Below are 25492 nucleotides of genomic sequence, written 5' to 3'. Positions count from 1 at the left end.
TTATACTCATTCTGTGTCATGTGAACACCGTATGTTTATACTCATTCTGCGTCATGTGAACATCGTATGTTTATACTCATTCTGTGTCATGTGAACACCGTATGTTTATACTCATTCTGTGTCACGTGAACACCTTATGTTTATACTCATTCTGTGTCATGTGAACACCGCATGTTTATACTCATTCTGTGTCATGTGAACACCGTATGTTTATACTCATTCTGTGTCATGTGAACACCGTATGTTTATACTCATTCTGCGTCATGTGAACACCGTATGTTTATACTCATTCTGTGTCATGTGAACACCGTATGTTTATACTCATTCTGTCACGTGAACACCTTATGTTTACACTCATTCTGTGTCACGTGAACACCGTATGTTTATATTCATTCTGTGGCATGTGAATACCGTATGTTTATACTCATTCTATGTCATGTGAACACCGTATGTTTATACTCATTCTGTGTCATGTGAACACCGTATGTCACATGTCACTCATTCTTTAATATGCAAATATTTGTATTCTTTTTCAAAAGTCTTTCTTTGAGTTTTTTTTTATAGTTTTGCTCTGCATCCTTTTAAAAAAAGTGTTTCTAGAAGTTCAGACATGAATCCTGATATTGTCAATACTTACTATTATTGTTTTTTTTTTTTTTTTTTTAATTATTATTATTGTTATTATTATTATGATGTGGAGTGTATCTGCACACAATCAACATTTCTATCTGGTTGAATAAAACTCATCTGCAGATACGACTTCCAACTTTCTCGGTGAAATAACCAGGGATTGTACTTCCTGTCCAGCCAGAAGACTTCCTGTGTGACAGGGAGTGTGTGTGTGACATGAAGTGTGTGTGTGACAGGGAGTGTGTGTGTGACATGAAGTGTGTGTGTGACATGGAGTGTGTGTGTGAGTGTGTGAGCAGCGCAGGTGTTTTTCCATAACTTGCAGGCCCCGTGTGGGCGGCGGTGACGTCACATGACTGCAGGTAAGGAAGATGTTCTTGCAACTTCCTCATTCTGTGTCTTTCACTCTGCAAGCAGCGCACAGAGAAAACACTTTTCTTCTTTTTCTTCTGCTGCTGGACAAACTTCTTCATCCATCCATTTCTACCGCTTCTTCACGTGAGTCAATATTTATGTCACCTTCTTGTCCTCGCACATACAACTAGTTACTCACACATCAAATATATTCAGTTACTCACACATCAAATACAACTAGTTATTCACACGTCAAATACAACTAGTTACTCACACAACACACGTGTGGTTCAATACTGAAAAATATTGCAGAAGTTTGACGCCACATGTCAACTTCTTTCTTCTTCAAATGGACTCAAAGACAATCGTTGTTAATTCAAGACAATATGCACACATTATAAAAAGAAATGAAAACTGAGAAAGAATTCAAACAAAAAGGTGGTAAATTCATTTAGTTTTTCTTAAAATGCACAAAAGACAAAAGAATGTCAAATGACTGAGTTATAATAATAAATTAAGCCATAAATAATTTATTTATCTAAATTAGGAAATGAAGAAAATGTATATTGTTTGGGTGACTATTTGGATGAATTTGCAATAATTCAAAGGTCAACCTCATTTATTTTTGTTTTAAATTAATATAATCAATAACATCAAAACATTTTGTATGATTGGCATATTTTAGAAAAATAGCAACACATGAATTGCAATGATAAGGTGCTGTTCTAATGTGTATATATATATATATATATATATATATATATATATATATATATATATATATATATATATACATATATGTACATGTATATAATTTTTTTTTTTATTATGATTTTTTTTTTAATATATAAATGATTAAAAAAAAACAATTACAAGATGTTGGTTTGAGGTACCATAATATGTTTTTAATTAATCAAATGAATGCATTTTGATTAATCACAGTAAATTACTTGCATGCATAGTTCAAATTCACTTTAAAAAAGACCCCAATATTTTGTTCATCCATCCATCCATCTTCTTCGGCTTATCAGAGGTCGGGTCGCAGGGGCAGCAGCCTAAGCAGTGAAGCCCAGACTTCCCTCTCCCCAGCCACTTCGTCCAGCTCCTCCCGGGGGATCCCGAGGCGTTCCTAGGCCAGCCGGGAGACATAGTCTTCCCAACATGTCCTGGGTCTTTCCCGTGGCCTCCTACCGGAGGCCCTAGAAAGGCGTTCGGGTAGCATCCTGATCAGATGCCCGAACCACCTTATCTGGCTCCTCTCCATGTGGAGGAGCAGCGGCTTTAGTTTGAGCTCCTCCCTGATGACAGAGCTTCTCACCCTATCTCTAAGGGAGAGACCCGCCACCCAGCGGAGGAAACTAATTTCGGCCACTTGCCCCCGTGATCTTGTCCTTTCGGTCATAACCCAAAGCTCATGACCATAAGTGAGGGTGGGAACGTAGATCGACTGGTAAATTGAGAGCTTTGCCTTCCGGCTCAGCTCCTTCTTCACCACAACGGATCGATACAGCACCCGCATTACTGAAGACGTCGCACCGATCCGCCTGTCGACCTCACGATCCACTCTTCCCCCACTCGTGAACAAGACTCCGAGGTATTTGAACTCCTCCACTTGGGGCAAGATCTTCTCCCCAACCCGGAGATGGCACTCGACCCTTTTCCGGAAGAGAACCATGGACTCGGACTTGGAGGTGCTGATTCCCATCCCAGTCGCTTCACACTCGGCTGCGAACCGATCCCGTGAGAGCTGAAGATGTTGGCCAGACAACATCATATGCAAAAAGCAGAGACCTAATCCTCCAGCCACCGACACCCTGACTGCGCCTAGAAATTCGGTCCATAAAAGTTATGAACAGAATCGGTGACAAAGGGCAGCCTTGGCGGATTCCAACCCTCACTGGAAACGGGTCCATCTTACTGCCGGCAATGCGGACCAAGCTCTGACACTGATCATATAGGGAGCAGACCGCCACAATCAGACAGTCTGTTACCACATAATCTCTGAGCACTCCCCACAGGACTTCCCGGGGGTACACGATCGAATACCTTCTTCAAGTCCACAAAGCACATGTAGACTGGTTGGGCAAACTCCCATGCACCCTCAAGGACCCTGCCGAGAGTATAGAGCTGGTCCACAGTTCCACGACCAGGACGAAAACCACACTGTTCCTCCTGAATCCGAGGTTCGACTATCCGGCGTAGCCTCCTCTCCAGTACACTTGAATACACCTTACCGGGAAGGCTGAGGAGTGTGATCCCACGATAGTTGGAACACACCCTCTGGTTCCCCTTCTTAAAGATAGGAACCACCACCCCAGTCTGCCAATCCAGAGGTACTGCCCCCGATGTCCACGCGATGTTGCAGAGTCTTGTCAACCCAGACAGCCCCACAGCATCCAGAGCCTTAAGGAACTCTGGGCGGATCTCATCCACCCCCGGGGCCTTGCCACCGAGGAGCTTTTTAACTACCTCAGCAACCTCAGCCCCAGAAATAGGAGAGCCCACCACAGATGCCCCAGGCACTGTTTCCTCTTAGGAAGATGTGTTGGTAGGATTGAGGAGGTCTTCGAAGTATTCCCTCCACCGACCCACAACATCCGCAGTCGATGTAAGCAGAACACCATCCCCACCACACACGGTGTTGACATTGCACTGCTTCCCTTTCCTGAGGCAGCGGATGGTGGTCCAGAATCGCTTCGAAGTCATCTGGAAGTCGTTTTCTATGGCTTCCCCGAACTCCTCCCATGTCCGAGTTTTTGCCTCCGCGACTGCTGAAGCCGCACACCGCTTGGCCTTTCGGTACCTGTCTGCTGCCTCCGGAGTCCTATGAGCCAATAGAACCCAATAGGACTATTTCTTCAGGTTGACGGCATCCCTCACCGCTGCCACCAGCGGGTTCTAGGATTACCGCCACGACAGGCACCAACCACCTTGCGGCCACAGCTCCAATTGGCCGCCTCGACAATAGAGGTACGGAACATATATGGAACATGACTCAATGTCCAGCACCTCCCTAGTGACATGTTCAAAGTTCTTCCGGAGGCGGGAATTGAAACTCTCTCTGACAGGAGAGTCTGCTGGGCGTTCCCAGCAGACCCTCACAATGCGTTTGGGCCTGCCAGGTCTGTCCGGCATCCTCCCCCACCATCCCAGCCAACTCACCACCAGGTGGTGATCGGTAGAAAGCTACGCTCCTCTCTTCACCCGAGTGTCCAAAACATGAGACTACAAATCCGATGACACAACTACATAGTCGACCATGGAACTGTGGCCTAGGGTGTCCTGGTGCCAAGTGCACATATGGACACCCTTATGTTTGAACATGGTGTTTGTTATGAACAATCTGTGACGAGCACAAAAGTCTAATAACAAAACACAACTCGGGTTCATATCCGGGCAGCCATTCTTCCCAATCACGCCTCTCCAGGTTTCCCTGTCGTTGCCAATATGAGCGTTGTAGTCACCCAGTAGAACGAGGGAATCACCCGGGGAAGCACTCTCAAGTACTCCCTCGAGTGAATCCAAAAAGGGTGGGTACTCTGAGCTGCTGTTTGGCGCGTAAACGCAAACAACAGTCAGGACCCGTCCCCCCACCCGAAGGCGGAGGGAAGCTACCCTCTTGTCCACTGGGTTGACCTCCAACGTGCAGGCTCTGAGCCGGGGGTGAAACAAGAATTGCCACCCCAGCCCATCACCTCTCACTGCTGGCAACGCCAGAGTGGAAGAGAGTCCAGCCCCTCTCGAGAGAACTGGTTCCAGAGCCCTTGCTGTGCGTCAAAGTGTGTCCGACTATATCTAGCAGGAACTTCTCCCCCGCGCACTAGCTCAGGCTCCTTACCCCCCAGGGAGGTGACGTTCCACGTCCCAAGAGCTAGCTTTTGTCGCCGAGGATCGGACCGCCAAGTGCCCTGCCTTCGGCTGCCGCCCAGCTCACATTGCACCCGACCTCTATGGCCCCTGCTATGGGGACCCACGTTGCCTTTTCGGGCTGTGCCTGGCCGGGCTTCATGGGGACAGGCCCGGCCACCAGGCGCTCGCCATCGTGCCCTACCTCCGGGCCTGGCTCCAGAGGGGGGCCCCAGTGACCCATGTCCGGGCAAGGGAAATCTGGGTCCTTCGTTTTTATTTTTCATGGAGGTCTTTAAGATACATTTGTGACAATATTTTGTCGCAATGCAATTTTATAGTCAAAATTAAGATTTTTTTAAAAGTATGACTTGAACGCGCGTCATTTATTTGTTCAAACAGTTTTAGCTTGAATGATTGTAGAAGTTGGCTTAAAGTCAAATGTTTGTGGCAGTCCTGTGCTCCCAGGTGCCTAACATGGACTCCCAGTCCCCTCAGCTGCTTCTGGTGGCGCCCAATGACACACGGCGTCTGCTGGAGGTCTACGTCAAACGCAGCCTCAGCTTCGACGATGGCTCTCTGGACACCAAGCCTTGCGAGCGCCAAGCCAAGTGGGTGACTTTATCCAAAAGACACAGAAGACACTCCAGCGACCCTTTCCTCCACTCCACTGAGGGACTGAACGACCACGTGTTTTCCACTGAACCTTTGGACCGACCGGAGACACAGCCTGATGACAAGCTGAGCAAGAAGTCCAGAAAGAACAAAAAACCTTCCTTGTGGAAGACCTTCATTGGTCTGTTCTCCAGGAGGACTATTGAGGATAAAGACGAGGACGCCTTAGACATTCCTGAGGCGTCTTCAGTGGATGAAGACTTGACCATCGCCACCGCCTGCCTGCCTGCTTCCCCTCCACTCCAAAGGAAGAAGTCCTCAAGGAGGAGATCAATAAAAAGAAGGTTCTCTAAGAGACGTCTGTCCTTGATTCAATTCAGCAGAGAGGAGCCCAACCCTGCGGACATCACCGGAGTAGAAGGTACGCCTGGGTAGACCCTATCATGTGCTTTGCTAACATCTCCTCCTTGATTTGCAGCTGTTGTGAGCGTGGAACCCACCTACTCCTACTACGAGAAGGTGTCCGAAGAACTGGAAAAGATTCTCAATGAGGTCAAGGAGAATGAGGAGGTGGTGACCTTGTCAGATGGTAAGTACAGTACCGACACCATGACACATTTACACCGACAGGGTTCCTACACTTGTTTCTCTGCACTTTTTAGGACTTCTCTAAAACCTGTTACTGAAATTCCATGACCAAAATCAACAACTTCACCACTGACAACTACCACCAATACTCATACCTTCTTATCTGCTAATCATGTCATACCTTCTGGAGTGTTGGTCTTTTTACTTCATTTACACATTTGTTGGCCTGAAAGTGTTGAATTTAGGACAAAATGACGTAGAAAATGATTTGTTAGTGACAAGACAAAGTTAAACTCTGGATGTTTACATAGTTTAGCATGTATGGTGTTTCATGTATCCTTCTATTGGTATGTAGGTGGTGTTTCATGTATCCTTCTATTGGTATGTAGGTGGTGTTTCATGTATCCTTCTATTGATATGTAGGTGGTGTTTCATGTATCCTTCTATTGGTATGTAGGTGGTGTTTCATGTATCCTTCTATTGGTATGTAGGTGGTGTTTCATGTATCCTTCTATTGGTATGTAGGTGGTGTTTCATGTATCCTTCTATTGGTATGTAGGTGATGTTTCATGTATCCTTCTATTGGTATGTAGGTGGTGTTTCATGTATCCTTCTATTGGTAAACAGACTGAACCTCACTTGTTCCCCATCAGAGGAAGTCATTGACAGAATCATCGCCTTGACAAAGGAGCAGGGTGACGCTATCGATGTCAAGGTGAGTGCTAACATTGCTCATAGGCATATAAACACTTCTAGGATCTATCAGGTTCCAAGTCGTCCCAGTCCAAAGTACAAAGTCCAACAGGCGTTGGTCCTTTAACTACTTAGGGAGGAATCGTAAAGTCTACCAAAGCCGTCAATAACACAGCTGAAAAGTCAACAAAGTGCAGACAGTTGATTGGTGGAGAGTTGTTTGTTACTTTAGAAGGACACACGTTGGTCCAGTTGTTGTTGTTGTTGTGAAGAAGAAGGAACACCAAACACTACATCTCCTTCATTGTGTGGCCACGATTGACAGCTCAAACTGTTGTGTTTTGGTCCTTCATTGTGTGGCCATGATTGACAGGTCACACTGTTGTGTTGTGGTCCTTCAATGTGTGGCCATGATTGACAGGTGTTGTGTTGCCATGATGTCCCGCGCACCTGAGCCTGATCAGGTTTCCAACAGTCCCCAGACAGACTGGAATGTAGACTTTAGGTTATGTTTGTGCAGTCCAACAGTTTGTTCTCTGCTGAAAATGTGCACTTTCTGACACTTTGTGTGTAACTTCCATTTTCAAAGACCAACTGTTGTTCTCAACACAATCTTTTTGGAGCCCGACTTCTTATTGCAACATTTTTATATTTTTATACGCTTTTAATCAAACTTGAAATCAATTTATGGCATGTTTTGTACTCTAATGCAGGCTTCTTAACCCTTTTAAACCCAAATAGGTGTTACCACCTGTCCACTTCTCATCTTCACATATGGAAGATCCCTGCAGGGAACTTTGGGAAAGAAAGGGGATGTTCATCAATATCACTGTTCAATATAAAACAACTAATAATACCTTCATGTATGCATGTGTATATACTGTATAATTGTATGTATGTATGTATATGTATATATATATATATATGTGTGTGTGTGTATATATATACAGTATATGTATGTGTATATGTGTGTGTGTGTGTGTGTGTGTGTGTGTGTGTGTGTGTGTGTGTGTGTGTGTGTGTGTGTGTGTGTGTGTGTGTGTGTGTGTGTGTGTGTATATATATATATATATATACACATACATATATAAAGTATTTCTGATTCTGATATATATATATATATATATATATATATATATATATATATATATACACACATATATGTATATATATATATATACATATATACACACACACACATATATATATATATATATATATATATATACACACACATATATATATAAAGTACTTCTGATTCTGATATATATATATATGTATGTATGTATATATATATATATATGTATATAAACATAATATATATATATATATATGTATATATACTAAGGCTGCAGCTAACGATTATTTTTCTATCGATTAATCTATAGATTATTTTTTCGATTAATCGGTTAATCTATAGATTATTTTTTCGATTAATCTATAGATTATTTTTCCTTTTACCGATTATTTTTTTTATTTAAAATGAAGATGAAAAAATAAATGTTGGCCAGTTTTTTCAAAAGGCATGACTTTTATATACAAAAAAAAAAGTATGGCCACTCAGTCAACATTGACAACAACATGACAAAATATTCTGTAACAATGTAAACATTTAAAACTTTTAACATTTAACAAAATTAAAAGTAGCTTATTTGCTTTTTAATGTGCAAATATAAAAGTAAACATCCAGTGCAAATCTTAATATTCTGCAATAGTATAAGCATTTCTAAAGTAAAAGTATTGCTTATTTTGCTTTAAAATGTGCAAAAATAAAGATAAACATCCAATACAAAAAAGTGCAAAACGAAATATTCTGTAACAGTGTAAACATTTCAACAAAAGTAAAAGTATTGCTTATTTTGCTTAATAACACAACAATGATAGTATGATTAAAGTGAAAGTTAATTGTTGGTTTGTACATAGTATATGTAACTGTTAATGTTGTAAAAGGTATTTGCACAACTAATTAACGTTAGCGTTAAAGAGGAGCGCGTCTTTGTAAACACTGAACAGGCATGCCAAACGCGCCTCTCAGAGCGAAACAGTGTTTTAGTTTATGAATTTACAACGCAGATACAAATGACACATTCATGATTTTGTGTAATGATGACAATGTATACTCACGCGGACGATTGACTAGTTGATGGTGATGGCAAGAACGCTGTCGGGTGTTTTCTTTTCAAATGTTCCTTCATAGCCGTTGTGCTGCTATGATAGGCCATTTCCGCTCGACACAGTGTGCATACAACAACTGTCAAGTGTTTTGCTTTTTTCGCTGTGCTTATCCCACACTTGAAGGGATGTACCAATGCTGAATGTGGCTTCTGGATTTCACTCAAAAGACCAGACCGTAGTTACTTTTTCCTTTTATTTTCCTTTAGTTTGCAACAGTTTTTCCAACCAAGAAACAGCTTCTTTTTTCTTCTTTAGTCTTTTTAGCAGTCTTTAGCAGTGTTAATAGACTTTAGTTTCTTTAGCTGTCATTAGCTGTCTTTAGTAGCCTTTGGTAGCCTTTAGCTTCTTTAGTAGGTGAAAAACCTTTAAGGACAAAACACCACAAGATTAACATGCTGTAAAAAATCAATCAATTATCAATCCCATAATTTACAACTATTAATTAGCTATCAAACTCTTAACCATTAAACAAGTGCAAGAAAATGGACACATCTTTTCCCTTTAAGTTAAAACAGATTTTAAATAAATTGTCTCAACATAAATGCACCAAGATACATATAAAATACATTTAACACCAGAAACACAATAGATAAATGCAACAGAAAACCCAATATGCAAATACATAAATACCTAACCAATTAACCACCTATTTAGATACATATTTAAAATCCATATTCAATATAAATATATTATTAATTTAGCAGTGAAACACTCAATCTTAAACGCTGTCTACTGGTAGAAAAATGCCCCTTTTTCTACGCCCTCACCAACACAGTTAAATCCAACACTTTAAATTGAGCGACTTCACCCTCCTGATGAAGCAAACTGCTCCAACATTTATCAAACTAAGCAAAGAATATCAACACTAAACAACAGTTACATAACACACTGTGTGTATTTAGCCTCCAGACTAAGCACGCTACATGCACACAACCCCCCCTCCCATCTCACCAGCGCAACAGGTGCGCCACACCCACGAAGAGAAATATTAAATCTTACATACTTTTGGCACAACTCTGGGTTATCTGTAATGAACTAAACCTTTTTCCACTCTGCGCTGGCGTCTTTTGTACTCCTTGATTTGACACAGCGGTCTAATTACCGGGCTCGCGCACCAGCAGATGAGACAGGAGCGCGCCGCGTTATACCTGCGCGCGAACGTAAACTGATCGGCTCTGATTTTATAAGCCGACTGGCCGAAATAATGCCGAATTATATACATTTGTTTATTGAAATACTCCCACACTTTTGACGACTTTTGGCGTGCTTTTTTTCCCTCGCTCGCACCGCTCGCATCATCTGCTTTGCGCTCCGCCATGACGGCAGTGTGACGTAAATATGCGACGCGTCGAAGCATAAAAACGACGTCGACGTATTTACGTAACCGATGACGTCGCGTCGTTTCAGCCTTAATATATACATATATATATATATATATATGTATATAAATGTATATACTGTATATAATATATATATATACATATATATATATATATATATATATATATATCAGAATCAGAATCAGAATATGTATATATACAAACCCCGTTTCCATATGAGTTGGGAAATTGTGTTAGATGTAAATATAAATGGAATACAATGTTTTGCAAATCATTTTCAACCCATATTCAGTTGAATATGCTACAAAGACAACATATTTGATGTTCAAACTGATTTTGCAAATAATCATTAACTTTAGAATTTGATGGCAGCAACACGTGACAAAGAAGTTGGGAAAGGTGGCAATAAATACTGATAAAGTTGAGGAATGCTCATCAAACACTTATTTGGAACATCCCACAGGTGTGCAGGCTAATTGGGAACAGGTGGGTGCCATGATTGGGTATAAAAACAGCTTCCCAAAAAATGCTCAGTCTTTCACAAGAAAGGATGGGGCGAGGTACACCCCTTTGTCCACAACTGCGTGAGCAAATAGTCAAACAGTTCAAGAACAACGTTTCTCAAAGTGCAATTGCAAGAAATTTAGGGATTTCAACATCTACGGTCCATAATATCATCAAAAGGTTCAGAGAATCTGGAGAAATCACTCCACGTAAGCGGCATGGCCGGAAACCAACATTGAATGACCGTGACCTTTCATCCCTCAGACGGCACTGTATCAAAAACCGACATCAATCTCTAAAGGATATCACCACATGGGCTCAGGAACACTTCAGAAAACCACTGTCACTAAATACAGTTGGTCACTATATCTGTACGTGCAAGTTAAAGCTCTACTATGCAAAGCGAAAGCCATTTATCAACAACACCCAGAAACGCAGCTGGCTTCTCTGGGCCCGAGATCATCTAAGATGGACTCATGCAAAGTGGAAAAGTGTTCTGTGGTCTGACGAGTCCACATTTTAAATTGTTTTTGGAAATATTCAACATCGTGTCATCCGGACCAAAGGGGAAGCAAACCATCCAGACTGTTATCGACGCAAAGTTCAAAAGGCAGCATGTGTGATGGTATGGGGGTGCATTAGTGCCCAAGGCATGCGTAACTTACACATCTGTGAAGGCACCATTAATGCTGAAAGGTACATACAGGTTTTGGAACAACATATGTTGCCATCTAAGCGCCGTCTTTTTCATGGACGCCCCTGCTTATTTCAGCAAGACAATGCCAAGCCATATTCAGCACGTGTTACAACAGCGTGGCTTCTTAAAAAAAAGAGTGTGGGTACTTTCCTGGCCCGCCTGTAGTCCAGACCTGACTCCCATCGAAATTGTGTGGCGCATTATGAAGCGTAAAATACGACAGTGGAGACTATGGACTGTTGAACGACTGAAGCTCTACATAAAACAAGAATGGGAAAGAATTCCACTTTCAAAGCTTCAACAATTAGTTTCCTCAGTTCCCAAACGTTTATTGAGTGTTGTTAAAAGGAAAGGCCATGTAACACAGTGGTGAACATGCCCTTTCCCAACTACTTTGGCACGTGTTGCAGCCATGAAATTCTAAGTTAATTATTATTTGCAAAAAAATAAATAAAGTTTATGAGTTTGAACATCAAATATGTTGTCTTCGTAGCATATTCAACTGAATATGAGTTGAAAATGATTTGCAAATCATTGTATTCCGTTTATATTTACATCTAACACAATTTCCCAACTCATATGGAAACGGGGTATGTATACGTATATGTACATGTGTGTGTATATGTATATATACATGAATGGGCACCAAATGCACAGTGACTTGCACAGGAAGTAAAGTGGGATAGGCCCCAGCTCCTCAGGACCTTGAAGAGCAACAAACAGGAAGTAGTTTGCTTGACAAACAAGTGTTTCCCTCCAGATAAGAGACAACGAAGCCCTGAGGAAATTCTTCCAAGGGATGTCCTACTCCTCCTTCCAGAGGTTGGCCGACGCCTACCTGGAGAAGGAGGCCTCGCCCCGCCCCACCCCCACGTCCGTCCTGCCAACGGCGCCGGAGCTGGTCCAGCTGGCCTTCACCCTGGACTTCACCGCCCGCATCGCAGGACTCTCTCGGCAGAACATCGGACACATCACCGGGCTCGGGGACCGCTACCTGCAGGACAGATTTGAATACAAACAGGTGAGACCCTTTTCATAGATCTTGGTCTGGAGAGCTGCGGGTGTGAACCTTAGGCCACTTGGAGAGACTGCTTGTTGGTCTGTATGGCGGCTGTCAAAGCCACGGCCCTAGGGCCAGCCGGGAGCTAACCTTCTCATTTTCAACTTCATCTCATATCACATTCCAAACATTTGTTCAAATCACAATAAGTATGGAAGGGATTCATATGGCCATCTCTGGGTGGATCTCTCGTGAGAGGACGATGCATTTTGCAATGCTGAAAATGATGGAAAGCGCCACTTGACGTAGCAACTGATGCTGTGGTCAAAGTTGGAATTGCCACAAAGCACATTTGAAGATAGTCAACACTCTACTGCCATCTGGCGGCTAAAGTGGATAGTGCACACCCCCAAATTCATCACGTTTCATGTGTCGGGTAAATTAATCCCCTTCTTACTGTAAGTAATATCAGCTTGACTCTTTGGTTTGAAATTATTCATCAAATTGTGCACTTTAAGAAAAGCCAAACTTTTAAAGTAAAAAAAACCAAAACATTTTCCATTCAGAGTAGTAGTACACATTAACAACCATTCCGAGTAATAAACACTATTCAGAGTAATACTACATGGCAACAACCATTCAGAGTAATAATACACGGTAACAACCATTCAGAGTAATAATACATGGTAACAACCATTCAGAGTAATACTACATGGTAACAACCATTCAGAGTAATAATACGTGGTAACAACCATTCAGAGTAATAATACGTGGTAACAACCATTCAGAGTAATAATACATGGTAACAACCATTCCGAGTAATAATACACATTAACAACCATTCAGAGTAATACTACACGGTAACAACCATTCTGAGTAATAATACATGGTAACAACCATTCAGAGTAATACTACATGGTAACAACCATTCAGAGTAATAATACATGGTAACAACCATTCCGAGTAATAATACACATTAACAACCATTCAGAGTAATACTACATGGTAACAACCATTCAGAGTAATAATATGTGGTAACAACCATTCAGAGTAATAATACATGGTAACAACCATTCCGAGTAATAATACACATTAACAACCATTCAGAGTAATACTACATGGTAACAACCATTCCGAGTAATAATACATGGTAACAACCATTCAGAGTAATAATACATGGTAACAACCACTCAGAGTAATACTACATGGTAACAACCATTCAGAGTAATAATACACGGTAACAACCATTCAGAGTAATAATACATGGTAACAACCATTCAGAGTAGTACTACATGGTAACAACCATTCAGAGTAATACTACATGGTAACAACCATTCAGAGTAATACTACATGGTAAACACCAGAAGAACCACATCTAACCCTAAAAATGGTTTTTGCATTTATATGCTGCAAAAAAAAAAGACGTCTATTTTGCAGTAAAATGTTGGCAAAGATCAGTTTTTTAGTGTAAAATCGACGTTTAAAAAAAAAAGTGTACCGTATGCTTAAAAGAAAAGGAATAAATGAGGGGACCTATATTTAAATGTAATTCACTGTCACACGCCATGTGGCCCCCAGACACCCTTGGCCTATCCTGTGATTTGCTGCTGACCCTTCTGGGATAGGCTCCAGCTCACTCCCACACACACACACACACACACACACACACCATTGAAAATGTGTGCCTAATATTGTGTCTCTCCTTGCAGGCTTGTTCCGACCATCCCTTCTAATGGTAAGCACATATGCAAATGAGGAAGACGTGGGACACAGCTGTGTGTTTCCTCGCCATCGTCATGGTGCACGCTGCGGACGTAAGGCGGGTCCACTTGGACCGGCTGGTGCTTGGCTTTGACAGTAGCTGGTTCTACTGTGGACTCTGAATATTTAGTCAGCCTGATGTGAGGTTTATCAGCATGAAGTGACGTGTGCAATAGGACCCTCCCATTTCAAGGTTCGGCCATGATGATGTTGTGTGAGCGCAGGCGTTCCTGCTGCAAATAAAGTGTGCAGGCCAGCAGTGTTTGGTGTGTATTTGCTCAATAAGCCCAGAGAGGAAATTGGAGAGACGTTGCCACACCTTAGTGAATAAGCCCAGAGAGGAAATTGGAGAGACGTTGCCACACCTTTGGAAAGGTAACACCTCTGGACGTGTAGAAACGACAGGTGGAGGAGTTTGAGTCATGTCAAGAGAAGGTCCTCCCACATATCTGGAGATGATGCAACCCCTCGCCGCACCTCGTCCAGGTGCACGGCATGGTGTAATTATGGGGTGGAATGAGGCGGAAGCGTGCAGTGATGCATCTCACCTGAGGAACAGCTTTCCCCTGCAGGTAAACAAACTAACATGGGTGACAAATGCAGTAAAAGTACATGAAATACAAATGTCATCATTAAAGAAATGCTCAATTAGTTCCCTTGATGATTCCCATTTTGTTTTTAATGTGTGTGTGTATGTATATATATATATATATATATATATATATATATATATATATATATATATATATATATATATATATATATATATATATATATATATATATATACGCAGTATATTTGTGTTTAATGTGCATCAAAACTATATATGTGTCTCTATATATATATATATATATATGTATGTGTGGGGAAAAAAAATCACAAGACTATTTCATCTCTACAGGCCTGTTTCATGAGGGGGGTACCCTCAATCGTCAGGAGATTTTTTATTTTTTTTTTTTGACGATTGAGGGTACCCCCCTCATGAAACAGGCCTGTAGAGATGAAATAGTCTTGTGATTTTTTTTTCCCCACACATACATATATTGCGCTCTACTACGGTATCGAGCACTATTTTTTGGATAACCTTATTAAGACATATATATATATATATATATATATATATATATATGTTATGTACATTGCGTACATTGTTTACATAAGTGAGTAGAAAAATAGAAGTAGTTCCAGGCTGATGTATGTGTTGCCTCTACTTAACAGCTATACAAAGATTTTAACTCTCATAAGTATATTACATTCCTACATTATATTCATTCATGTGGGGGAAAAACAAAGGTGCAACAACTTTTATTTTGCAAAGTAGTGGAAGTGACTTCCTTGTTCATTTACAGAATCCTGCTAACTTAATTATTCTTTATCTTTTTAGTGAACAATTTAACACATAACCAGCATATATTAATAACAATATATTAACCAACCAGGGCACTTCCAATGCATCTAAATATTACAATTATTTACTAGGTTGTGCAATCAACATCGTTCTACTAACATTTTTTTTTTAAATAAAGTAAAGTAAGAGACAACACACACACACACACACACACACACACATATATATATATATATATATATATATATATATATATATATATATATATATATATATATATATATATATATATATATATATATATATATATGTATATATATATGTACATATATCTATATATATATATATATATATATTTAAAAAACCCTACAAATAAAATAGAAATACAAAAAATATACTTATTTAAAACAACCTAAGTTTCGCTAATAAAGATAATTTAGGGGCGTTTCTAGTTTGACCATTTTCCAAGATTGTGTTGATAAATTGAAGTCACTAATCCAATGGGAGGATTTGAGTTTTACTTCCAGAAATGGTGTAAAGATGTTAGCTTGCAACATAATATTAATCATTTTGCTAAAGTTCATAAATATCTTCAATTATACATTTTTCTTTCTGCCAGTCTGTCCTCCCAAAATAAATAAAATAAATGCTTGACTTCTTCTACAGATGTTCTATTAGTGGTAACAAGTCTATTGTAGCTCTCTATGTTCATCTTCACTAATGTCTTTTATTGTGTTCTTCAAATAAACAAATCAATAAGCAGATAATACTTTATTGATTCCTTCAGGAAAATAGAGATATCAGCAGATAATGTCATGTATAAAGTCAGGAGTGTTGGATTTTGCACAATTGTTATTATTTGTTTTTGTTGCCATACTTATTTTGACAGAAGTTCCTACTCTTTCAATGAGACTTTTAGCTTGCTTACAAGCTCCTTAAAGACGTTTAATGAGGTGTTTGATCCCAGCATGGCAGATAACTCATGGCTTACTCAGGAGGACAACACTGACTTGTGTTGGTGTTATTTACAGTCGTAGCACAGGAGTGGAAGCAGCATTTAGTGAACTACAAGAAGACAAAGCTGGAATGTGTCCGAGCCAGCAGTCCTGGGAAATGTTTCAGTAGACTGGCGGTTGTTTTGTTTTACGCTGAGACCACGTCTGCTGAGCTGAAGGCTAGGCAGCTAGCTGCATTGCTAGGCTAGGCTAACATTCATTGCTAGGCTAAGCTAAGCTAAGCTAGGCTAACATTCATGGCTAGGCTAAGCTAACATTCATTGCTAAGCTAGGCTAACATTCATTGCCAGACTAAGATATGCTAACATTCATTCCTAGGCTAGGCTAACATTCATTGTTAGGCTAAGCTAACATTTATTGCTAGGCTAACATTCTTTGCTAGGCTAACATATGCTAACATTCATTGCTAGGCTAGGCTAACATTCCTTGCTAGGCTAGGCTAAGCTAAGCTAACATTCATTGCTAGGCTAGGCTAAACTAAGATTCATTGCTAGGCTAGGCTAAGCTAAGCTAGGTTAACATTCATGGCTAGGCTAAGCTAACATTCATTGCTAGGCTAGGCTAACATTCATTGCCAGACTAAGATATGCTAACATCCATTTCTAGGCTAGGCTAACATTCATTGCTAGGCTAAGATATGCTAACATCCATTGCTACTCAGTGGCCTAGTGGTTAGAGTGTCCGCCCTGAGATCGGTAGGTTGAGAGTTCAAACCCCGGCTGAGTCATACCAAAGACTATAAAAAAATGGACCCATTACCTCCCTGCTTGGCACTCAGCATCAAGGGTTGGAATTGGGGGTTAAATCACCAAAAAATGATTCCCGGGCGCGGCCACCGCTGCTGCCCACTGCTCCCCTCACCTCCCAGGGGGTGATCAAGGGTGATGGGTCAAATGCAGAGAATAATCTCGCCACACCTAGTGTGTGTGTGACAATCATTGGTACTTTAACTTTAACTTTAACTTAGGCTAGACTAAGATTCATCGCTAGGCTAAGATAAGCTAACATTCATTGCTAAGCTAGGCTAACATTCATTGCTAGGCTAAGCTATGCTAACATTTATTGCTAGGCTAGGCTAACATTCATTGCTAGGCTAGGCTAACATTCATTGCTAGGCTAAGATATGTTAACATTCATTGCTAGGCTAGGCTAAAATTAATTGCTAGGCTAAGATATGTTAACATTCATTGCTAGGCTAAGATATGTTAACATTCATTTCTAGGCTAGGCTAAAATTCATTGCTAGGCTAAGATATGCTAACATTCATTGCTAAGCTAGGCTAACATTCATTGCTAGGCTAAGCTATGCTAACAGTCATTGCTAGGCTAGGCTAACATTCATTGCTAGCTAAAAATATGCTAACATTCATTGCTATGCTCAGCAAACAAATTAATTGCTAGGCTAGGCTAAGCTATGCTAACATTCATTGCTCGGCTAGGCTAAGCTAAGCTATCCTAACATTCATTGCTAGGCTAACATTCATTGTTAGGCTAAGCTATGCTAACATTCATTGATAGGCTAGGCTAAGCTAAGCTATGCTAACATTCATTGCTAGGCTAGGCTAACATTCACTGCTAGGCTAGGCTAAGCTAAGCTATGCTAACATTCATTGCTCAGCTAGGCTAAGCTAAGCTATCCTAACATTCATTGCTAGGCTAACATTCATTGCTAGGCTAACATTCATTGTTAGGCTAAGCTATGCTAACATTCATTGATAGGCTAGGCTAAGCTAAGCTATGCTAACATTCATTGCTAGGCTAGGCTAACATTCACTGCTAGGCTAGGCTAAGCTAAGCTAGGCTAACATTCATGGCTAGGTTAAGCTAACATTCATTGCTAGGCTAGGCTAACATTCATTGCCAGGCTAAGATATGCTAACTTTCATTGCTAGGCTAGGCTAACATTCATTGCCAGGCTAAGATATGCTAACATTCATTGTTAGGCTAGGATAACATTCATTGCTAGGCTAAGATATACTAACATGCATTGCTAGGCTAAGATACGTTAACATTCATTGCTAGGCTAGGCTAAAATTCATTGCTAGACGAAGAAATGCCAAAATTCATTGCTAGGCTAGGCTAACATTCATTGCTAGGCTAAGATATGCTAACATTCATTGCTAAATTAGGCTAACATTCTTTGCTAGGCTAAGCTATGTTAACATTCATTGCTAGGCTAGGCTAACATTCATTGCTAGGCTCGGTTAACATCCATTGCTAGGCTAGGCTAAGCTATGCTAACATTCATTGATAGCATAGCTTAGCTTAGCCTCGCCTAGCAATAAATGTTAGTATAGCTTAGCTTAGCCTTACCTAACATTGATTGTTAGGCTGGGCTAGGCTAAAATGTATTGCTAGGCTAGACTAGACTAACATTTATTGCTAGGCTAGGCTAACATTGATTGCTATGCTAGGCTAACATTGATTGCTAGGCTAGGCTAACATGTATTGCTAGGCTAACACTGATTTCTAGGCTAGGCTAGGCTAACATGTATTGCTAGGCTAGGCTAACATTGATTCCTAGGCTAGGCTAACATGTATTGCTAGGCTAGGCTAAAGAAAAAGAGTCAATCCCCCTCACATACATGCCAGCCCAAAGACATAAATGGAGATTAGACTGGAACAGAACGGCTGCTTGAGAAGGTTTAGTTCCAATTTAAATACAAACAATGGGGGACTGAAGTGGGACTATACAGCTTACTGACTGGGCTCGGTACTCCGACCTAGACACGTCCTCCGCTGGAGTCATAGCAGTAACGTATCCCTCCGCTGGAGTCATAGCAGTAATGTATCCCTCCGCTGGAGTCATAGCAGTAACGTATCCCTCCGCTGGAGTCATAGCAGTAACATATCCCTCCGCTGGAGTCATAGCAGTAACGTATCCCTCCGCAAAGAACGACATCAAACAAAACACTTTTGAATGGAAAAAATAATTATACTTTTGAATGGAAAACTAAAATCCGACCACAACAAATATGTAAATACACGTGACAACAATTTGTCTATGGCCAAAAGCTTTGGGTGTGCCTTAAACTTGGAGTTTGCAAGGTAATTTTGCAAATGCTTTAAAATAATGACAAAGGAGGGAAACAACAACAACAAAATATTTGTGTCAACCTTTTACATTTTTATTGCTTTTTCGAAAGAAAGGCAGATTAATCAAAGAGTCCAAAGCCCATGTCTTCATCGGACTCTTCAGATTCTTCTTTCTTCACCTCCTTTTTCTCTTCCGCTGGAAAAGACAAGTTGGATGTTAGCAGGAATCAACAGACAATGTCCATGCAGGTTGTGTAACCACAGTAATTACACACGTAGGTGACCATTACCATTGTGTACATACCAGCAGACATTGTCAATGTAAGAAGTCGGTAAAGATAGTGTACATACCAGCAGACATTGTCAATGTAAGAAGTCAGTAAAGATAGTGTACATACCAGCAGCGGGTGCAGCCGCCACACTGGCAGTCACAGCCCCACCTGGTGCAGGAGCAGCCACAGTGCCACCTGCTGGTACGGAGGCTAACTTAGCCAGGCCTGGAAGGGACATCAACTATCAGTCTTCCATGTTACAACATGTGTTCCTCTCCCAGCACTCACCTGAGTTCATCACTTCATTGATGTTTTTCCCTTGCAGCTCACTAATGACCTGCAGAGAAAGGCCACAGGTGTGACTCTGCATGACAACCACGGATCATCAACACACGTCAGCTACCTTGTTTAGTCGTTCATCATCCGCCTCGATCCCTACGCTGCCTAAGATGGCCTTGATGTCCTTGGCCGAGGGGCTGCTGTTCCCACCCAGCACGGCCAGCAGGTAAGCGGCCACGTAACGCATTCTGTGGACAAAAACACACACTTTGAGATATATAGCTCTTCCTCAACACGATGACAACATTCCAGTTCAGAAAGATTATGAAGACCAGACTGAATACCAATAGGATGTCCACCACACTCAGTAGATGGATGAGAAGTAGCAACTGCATGTGCATTACAAGTAGAAACACATGCTTTCATAGTACTCGTTACACCATATCCAATGTATGTGAAGATACAGTTTAAACCAGGGGTGCCCATTATGTCCATGGTGGAGAGTGTGTCAGTCTATGGTGGAGGGTGTGTCAGTCCATGGTGGAGAGTGTGTCAATGGTGGAGAGTGTGTCAGTCCATGGTGGAGGGTGTGTCAGTCTATGGTGGAGGGTGTGTCAGTCCTTGGTAGAGGGTGTGTCAGTCCATGGTGGAGAGTGTGTGACAAAGCAAGATCAACAACAATAAAGAGCCTAAATGGATTCATCTGCTTTGGATTGTTTGTTAGCTGTCTGCCAAGCTGTATAAGCTCAACACGTATAGTGAGGGCAGAACAGGCAATATGCAATTATTGCCAGGCTTCGCTCTCATGTAAGGGGGGAAGAATTGTAGATTGATGACGGTGGTGTTCCTAGTGTCATAGAGTGTGTAGTTAGTATGTTCCAATAACAGCAGAAGTGCACTTTTTGGAGAGCTGTATTATTTTCAGTTTTGTGCCCAAGGGACTGATTTTATTTAACACTATATTATTATTGATACACCTATAGTGATCACAGAGACAGGTTGTTTTTGTGTTACTGTATATATTTGTTTTTTTGAAAAATCCCACTTAATATACTTTGGGTAACAACAGTCAGTATTTTTTTTTTTTTTTTTTTAGTGGGGTAACAGTCAATATTTATTTATTTATTTTATTCTTATAAAATAAAAGTGAGCTTTTGTTAAACCAAATATTGTGTTTTTTCCATATACAACAACCTATCTGGATTCGATAAGAGAATCGATAAGGAATTGGTTCGATAAGAGGATTCGATAATGGGATCGAACTCGATAATTTCTTATCAAACATCATCCCTCGTGGGGACCCATTTTTAAATTGTTTTTAGTTAATAAAAAAAGACAGATATTTAAAGACAAAAAGGTAGGGTCAGCTTTGTATTATAAGTGACTAAATGTTTTACTCTTTTTTGCATTACATTGTCTTTTTTCACATTTTTTACCACTGTATTAATAATAGTACACTTTATCACCTAAAATAATGGATTAGATTTATATAGCGCTTTTTCTAGAGACTCAAAGCGGTTAACACAAAGCTGACACTAAGTTGTGTCTTTAAGTAGTCTTTTTACAAAAAAATGATCAAAATGGCCCCCCACATACCTTGACTTTTTTTAGTATGCAGCACTTATATTTTAAACTATTTAGTTAAAAATGCTTGTTCCACTGACTTATGATTTTAAACGCAAGTACATATCCTATTATCCATCAATTTGTACATAAAAAATAAATAATAAAGTTAAAGTTAAAGTACCAATGATTGTCACACACACACTAGGTGTGGTGAAATTTGTCCTCTGCATTTGACCCATCCCCTTTGATCACCCCCTGGGAGATGAGGGGAGCAGTGGGCAGCAGCGGTGCCGCGCCCGGGAATCATTTTTGGTGATTTAACCCCCAATTCCAACCCTTGATGCTGAGTGCCAAGCAGGGAGGTAATGGGTCCCATTTTTTATAGTCTTTGGTATGACTCGGCCGGGGTTTTGAACTCACAACCTACCGATCTCAGGGCGGACACTCTAACCACTAGGCCACTGAGTAGTAATCAAATTAATTGTGTGATAAAATGAGATTATACATTATAATTCATACATTCACTGTACAAATGAAAACAAGTTTGACACCCTTGATCTAAACCAGTGGTTCTTAACCTGGGTTTGATCGTACCCTAGGGGTTTGGTGAGTCTGCCTCAGGGGTTCGGCGGAGCCTCCGCCACGGAAGTAAAGACACATCCGACTTATCGTGTAAATAAAAACTTCTCTCTATCACCGTATTATGGATACTCCCAAACAATGTTCCCACTAATTTTTCATCTGATTTGCAGGTTTTTTGATTGATCGATTTAAACTTTTACTAGCGGATTGCAAAGGAAGAGAAATCATTATATGAAACAGTACAGTTTACACAGTACAGTACATATTCCGTACAATTGACCACTAAATGGTAACACCCCAATAAGTTTTTCAACTTGTTTAAGTCGGGGTCCACGTTAATCAATTCATGGTAATGTGTGTAATTTGTTGTGAGTTTATGCACCGTGTTGGTTTTGTTCTTTGAACAAGGTGATGTTCATGCACGCTTCATTTTGTGCACCAGTAAAAAAACATGACTTTTTCTTGAATTTGAAAAAATATATATATATATATATATTTTTCACTAAAGAAGGGTTCGGTGAATGCGCATATGAAACTGGTGGGGTTCGGTACCTGCAACAAGGTTAAGAACCACTGATCTAAACCCTTTACAAATGAAAACAGACGATGATGAATGTATTCAAACACTCAAACATAATATGTCTCTTAAAATACCGTAATAATTGTGTGTCACGGTGAAAGGTAAATACTATATGTGTATATGACACATGCAGTGATGTAAGCGGACATCAGGGGGCAGTGATGAGTTGTGTCTGTCACACGCCAGCAGTGAAGCCTCCTTACTCGCGCATGCGCATAAGCATTAGCAACAGGCCTGTACGTCATTAGCCAACTTAGCTTAGCTACAGTTAGCAGTCAGGCTCGACAGGAAATAAACACAACAAACTGATTATCTGAAGCAGAAGAGATCATGTGCAGGACTTTAGAGACATTAGTCCACATTCTAGTGGTAAGAGCAGAGATAATATGCAGGACTATGGAGACATTAGTCCACATTCTAGCGGTAAGAGAAGAGATACTATGCAGGACTATAGAGACATTAGTCCACATTCTAGCAGTAGGAGAAAGGCGGGCCTTCCACTTCTCCGACACCAACCTTGATTGTGTGAATTAATCGATCACTCGGGACCATAAAAATGATACATGCTGCTTGTTACATGTAACAAAGACGCGTATAGGAGACAAATAAAAGCCATTTGACTTACTTTAAGTCTGAACAGACACGAAACGTTGGTCACGCTCGGAAGTTCAACAGAGAGCAAGAGAGAAGGAAGAAGGGGCGTTCCCTGAAGTATCTAAGCCTGGAATGCTTTGTTCTGATTGGTCCAGAAAGATGGCAGCTATATAAAAGTACTTCCGCTTCATGAACAACACTAGACTGTACTTTATCATCCATCCATCCATTTCCTACCGCTTGTCCCTTTCGGGGTCGCGGGGTCATCTACATATACATACATATACATATATATATATATATATATATATATATATATATATATATATATATATATATATATATATATATATATATATATATATATATATATATGTATATATATATATATATATATATGTGTATATATATATATATATATACATACATACATGAATCATTGAACATTCCCTACTGTGTATTTCATTGAAAAGGGCTGTATTAAAAATCACTGTATTAAACATACATCATTGTAATATTGACAGTTGAAATGATGATATATATTAGGAGTGTGGGAAAAAATTGATTCGAATTCGAGTCGCGATTCTCACGTTGTGCGATTCAGAATCGATTCTCATTTAAAAAAAATCGATTTAAAAAAAAATCATATATATATATTTTTTTTTTTTTTAAATTAACCAATCCAACAAAACAATACACAGCAATACCATAACAATGCAATCCAATTCCAAAAGCAAAGCCGAGCCAGCAACACTCAGAAGTGCAATAAACAGAGCAATTGAGAGGAGACACAAACACCACACACAACAAACCAAAAGTAGTGAAACAAAAATGAATATTATCAGCAACAGTATCAATATTAGTTACAATTTCAACATAGCAGTGATTAATAATCCCTCATTGACATTATCATTAGACATTTATAAAAAAGAACAATAGTGTCACAGTGGCTTACACTTGCATCACATCTCATAAGCTTGACAACACATTGTGTCCAATATTTTCACAAAGATAAAATAAGTCATATTTTTGCTTCATTTAATAGTTAAAACAAATGTACATTATTGCAATCAGTTGATAAAACATTGTCCTTTACAATTATAAAAGCTTTTTACTCTGCTTGCATGTCAGCAGACTGGGGTAGATCCTGCTGACATCCTATGTATTGAATGAATAGACAATCCTTTTCAATCAGGAAAATATCCTTTTTCGAAAAAAATCGATTTTGAATCAAATCGTGACCCCAAGAATCGATATTGAATCGAATCGTGGGACACCCAAAGATTCACATAACCCTAGTATGTACAGTATTCACTTTTGCACTGTTACACTTTTACACTGTATGTACAGTATTCACTGTTACACTTTTACACTGTTACCCTTTTACACTGTATGTACAGTATTCCCTTTTACAGCCTTATTCCAGCAGGAAATACATGTCCTGTAAACAAGACATGGAACATAAATCCTTCTCAGCACCTTACCTTCTTTTGCACTTGTTGTATTTTCTTTCCTTTTTATGTTTTGCATATTTTGTAGACTGACACTGGAGCTGCTTTTAATCTGACTGCACTTGTGTATAGTGACAATAAAAGGCATTCTATTCTATTCTATACATTTAAAAAAACAAAAAAAAACTGACATGTAGATAATTATTGAAAGCTTTCACTCAATACATAGTTGATGCACCTTTGGCAGCAATTACACCTCAAGTCTTTATGAACACAATGTTACGGCTCAGGCTCCTGCCAACGCCGCTCATCCGTCTGTGCGCACCTCGGGACACGCCCACGGGTGCGCACATCCAGGGACGCGCCGCGCGCGTCTCCGCCCTGCTGCAGCCACCAGCTGCAATCACTCGCTGGCAATCTGCACACCTGCGACTGATCAGAGCGAGATCAATAAGCGGACCCAAGGATCGTCGCGGGAACTTAGTTTTTCTCATGGTGTACCGTAAGCCTTATGCGCTCTTACTGTGTTGTTTTTCCCTCCGTGATTCTGACGTCTGTTGCTTTTT

General features: G+C 40.3%; 2 protein-coding genes and 1 long non-coding RNA gene across 5 annotated transcripts; 1 reads left to right on the top strand and 2 right to left on the bottom strand.

The window, feature by feature from the left end:
- The first annotated feature begins 865 nt into the window (after positions 1 to 865).
- Positions 866 to 14746, top strand: LOC133582863 (uncharacterized). 3 transcript variants are annotated; one of them, XM_061936978.1, is made up of 6 exons: positions 866 to 992; positions 5285 to 5866; positions 5924 to 6034; positions 6687 to 6748; positions 12203 to 12463; positions 14152 to 14746. In XM_061936978.1, the coding sequence occupies exons 1-6, from the start codon at positions 983 to 985 to the stop codon at positions 14173 to 14175; spliced, it is 1050 nt and encodes a 349-aa protein (XP_061792962.1). In that variant the 5' UTR covers positions 866 to 982; the 3' UTR covers positions 14176 to 14746. The 3 variants fall into 3 exon arrangements, with proteins under 3 accessions (XP_061792962.1, XP_061792945.1, XP_061792954.1); XM_061936961.1 differs by lacking the exon at positions 866 to 992 and adding an exon at positions 993 to 1128; XM_061936970.1 differs by lacking the exons at positions 866 to 992; positions 6687 to 6748 and adding an exon at positions 993 to 1128.
- LOC133582895 (uncharacterized) lies at positions 10547 to 19389 on the bottom strand. Its single transcript, XR_009812571.2, has 3 exons — positions 19152 to 19389; positions 14569 to 14769; positions 10547 to 12436 (listed from the first exon to the last, which is right to left on the bottom strand). It is a non-coding gene; the product is annotated as an uncharacterized lncRNA (long non-coding RNA).
- A 283-nt stretch (positions 19390 to 19672) lies between these two features.
- rplp2 (ribosomal protein, large P2) lies at positions 19673 to 23652 on the bottom strand. Its single transcript, XM_061936990.1, has 5 exons — positions 23507 to 23652; positions 20278 to 20401; positions 20163 to 20211; positions 20001 to 20099; positions 19673 to 19798 (listed from the first exon to the last, which is right to left on the bottom strand). The coding sequence occupies exons 2-5, from the start codon at positions 20398 to 20400 to the stop codon at positions 19722 to 19724; spliced, it is 348 nt and encodes a 115-aa protein (XP_061792974.1). The 5' UTR covers position 20401; positions 23507 to 23652; the 3' UTR covers positions 19673 to 19721.
- Positions 23653 to 25492: the final 1840 nt, after the last annotated feature.

Source organism: Nerophis lumbriciformis, linkage group LG03 (assembly GCF_033978685.3).
Source record: "Nerophis lumbriciformis linkage group LG03, RoL_Nlum_v2.1, whole genome shotgun sequence".
In the NCBI taxonomy this organism is placed as follows: domain Eukaryota; kingdom Metazoa; phylum Chordata; class Actinopteri; order Syngnathiformes; family Syngnathidae; genus Nerophis; species Nerophis lumbriciformis.
This window is presented reverse-complemented; position numbering and strand designations above follow the sequence as displayed.

Excerpts from the sequence above, each read along its gene's own strand:
- LOC133582863 (XM_061936961.1), top strand. The coding sequence starts at position 1,002 with ATGTTCTTGCAACTTCCTCATTCTGTGTCTTTCACTCTGCAAGCAGCG. Across the intron at positions 6,749-12,202 it reads GTGACGCTATCGATGTCAAG|ATAAGAGACAACGAAGCCCT; the intron begins GTGAGTGCTAAC and ends GTTTCCCTCCAG. Across the intron at positions 12,464-14,151 it reads ACAGATTTGAATACAAACAG|GCTTGTTCCGACCATCCCTT; the intron begins GTGAGACCCTTT and ends CTCTCCTTGCAG.
- rplp2 (XM_061936990.1), bottom strand. The coding sequence starts at position 20,400 with ATGCGTTACGTGGCCGCTTACCTGCTGGCCGTGCTGGGTGGGAACAGC. Across the intron at positions 20,100-20,162 it reads CAATGAAGTGATGAACTCAG|GCCTGGCTAAGTTAGCCTCC; the intron begins GTGAGTGCTGGG and ends TGTCCCTTCCAG. Across the intron at positions 19,799-20,000 it reads GGCGGCTGCACCCGCTGCTG|CGGAAGAGAAAAAGGAGGTG; the intron begins GTATGTACACTA and ends TGTCTTTTCCAG.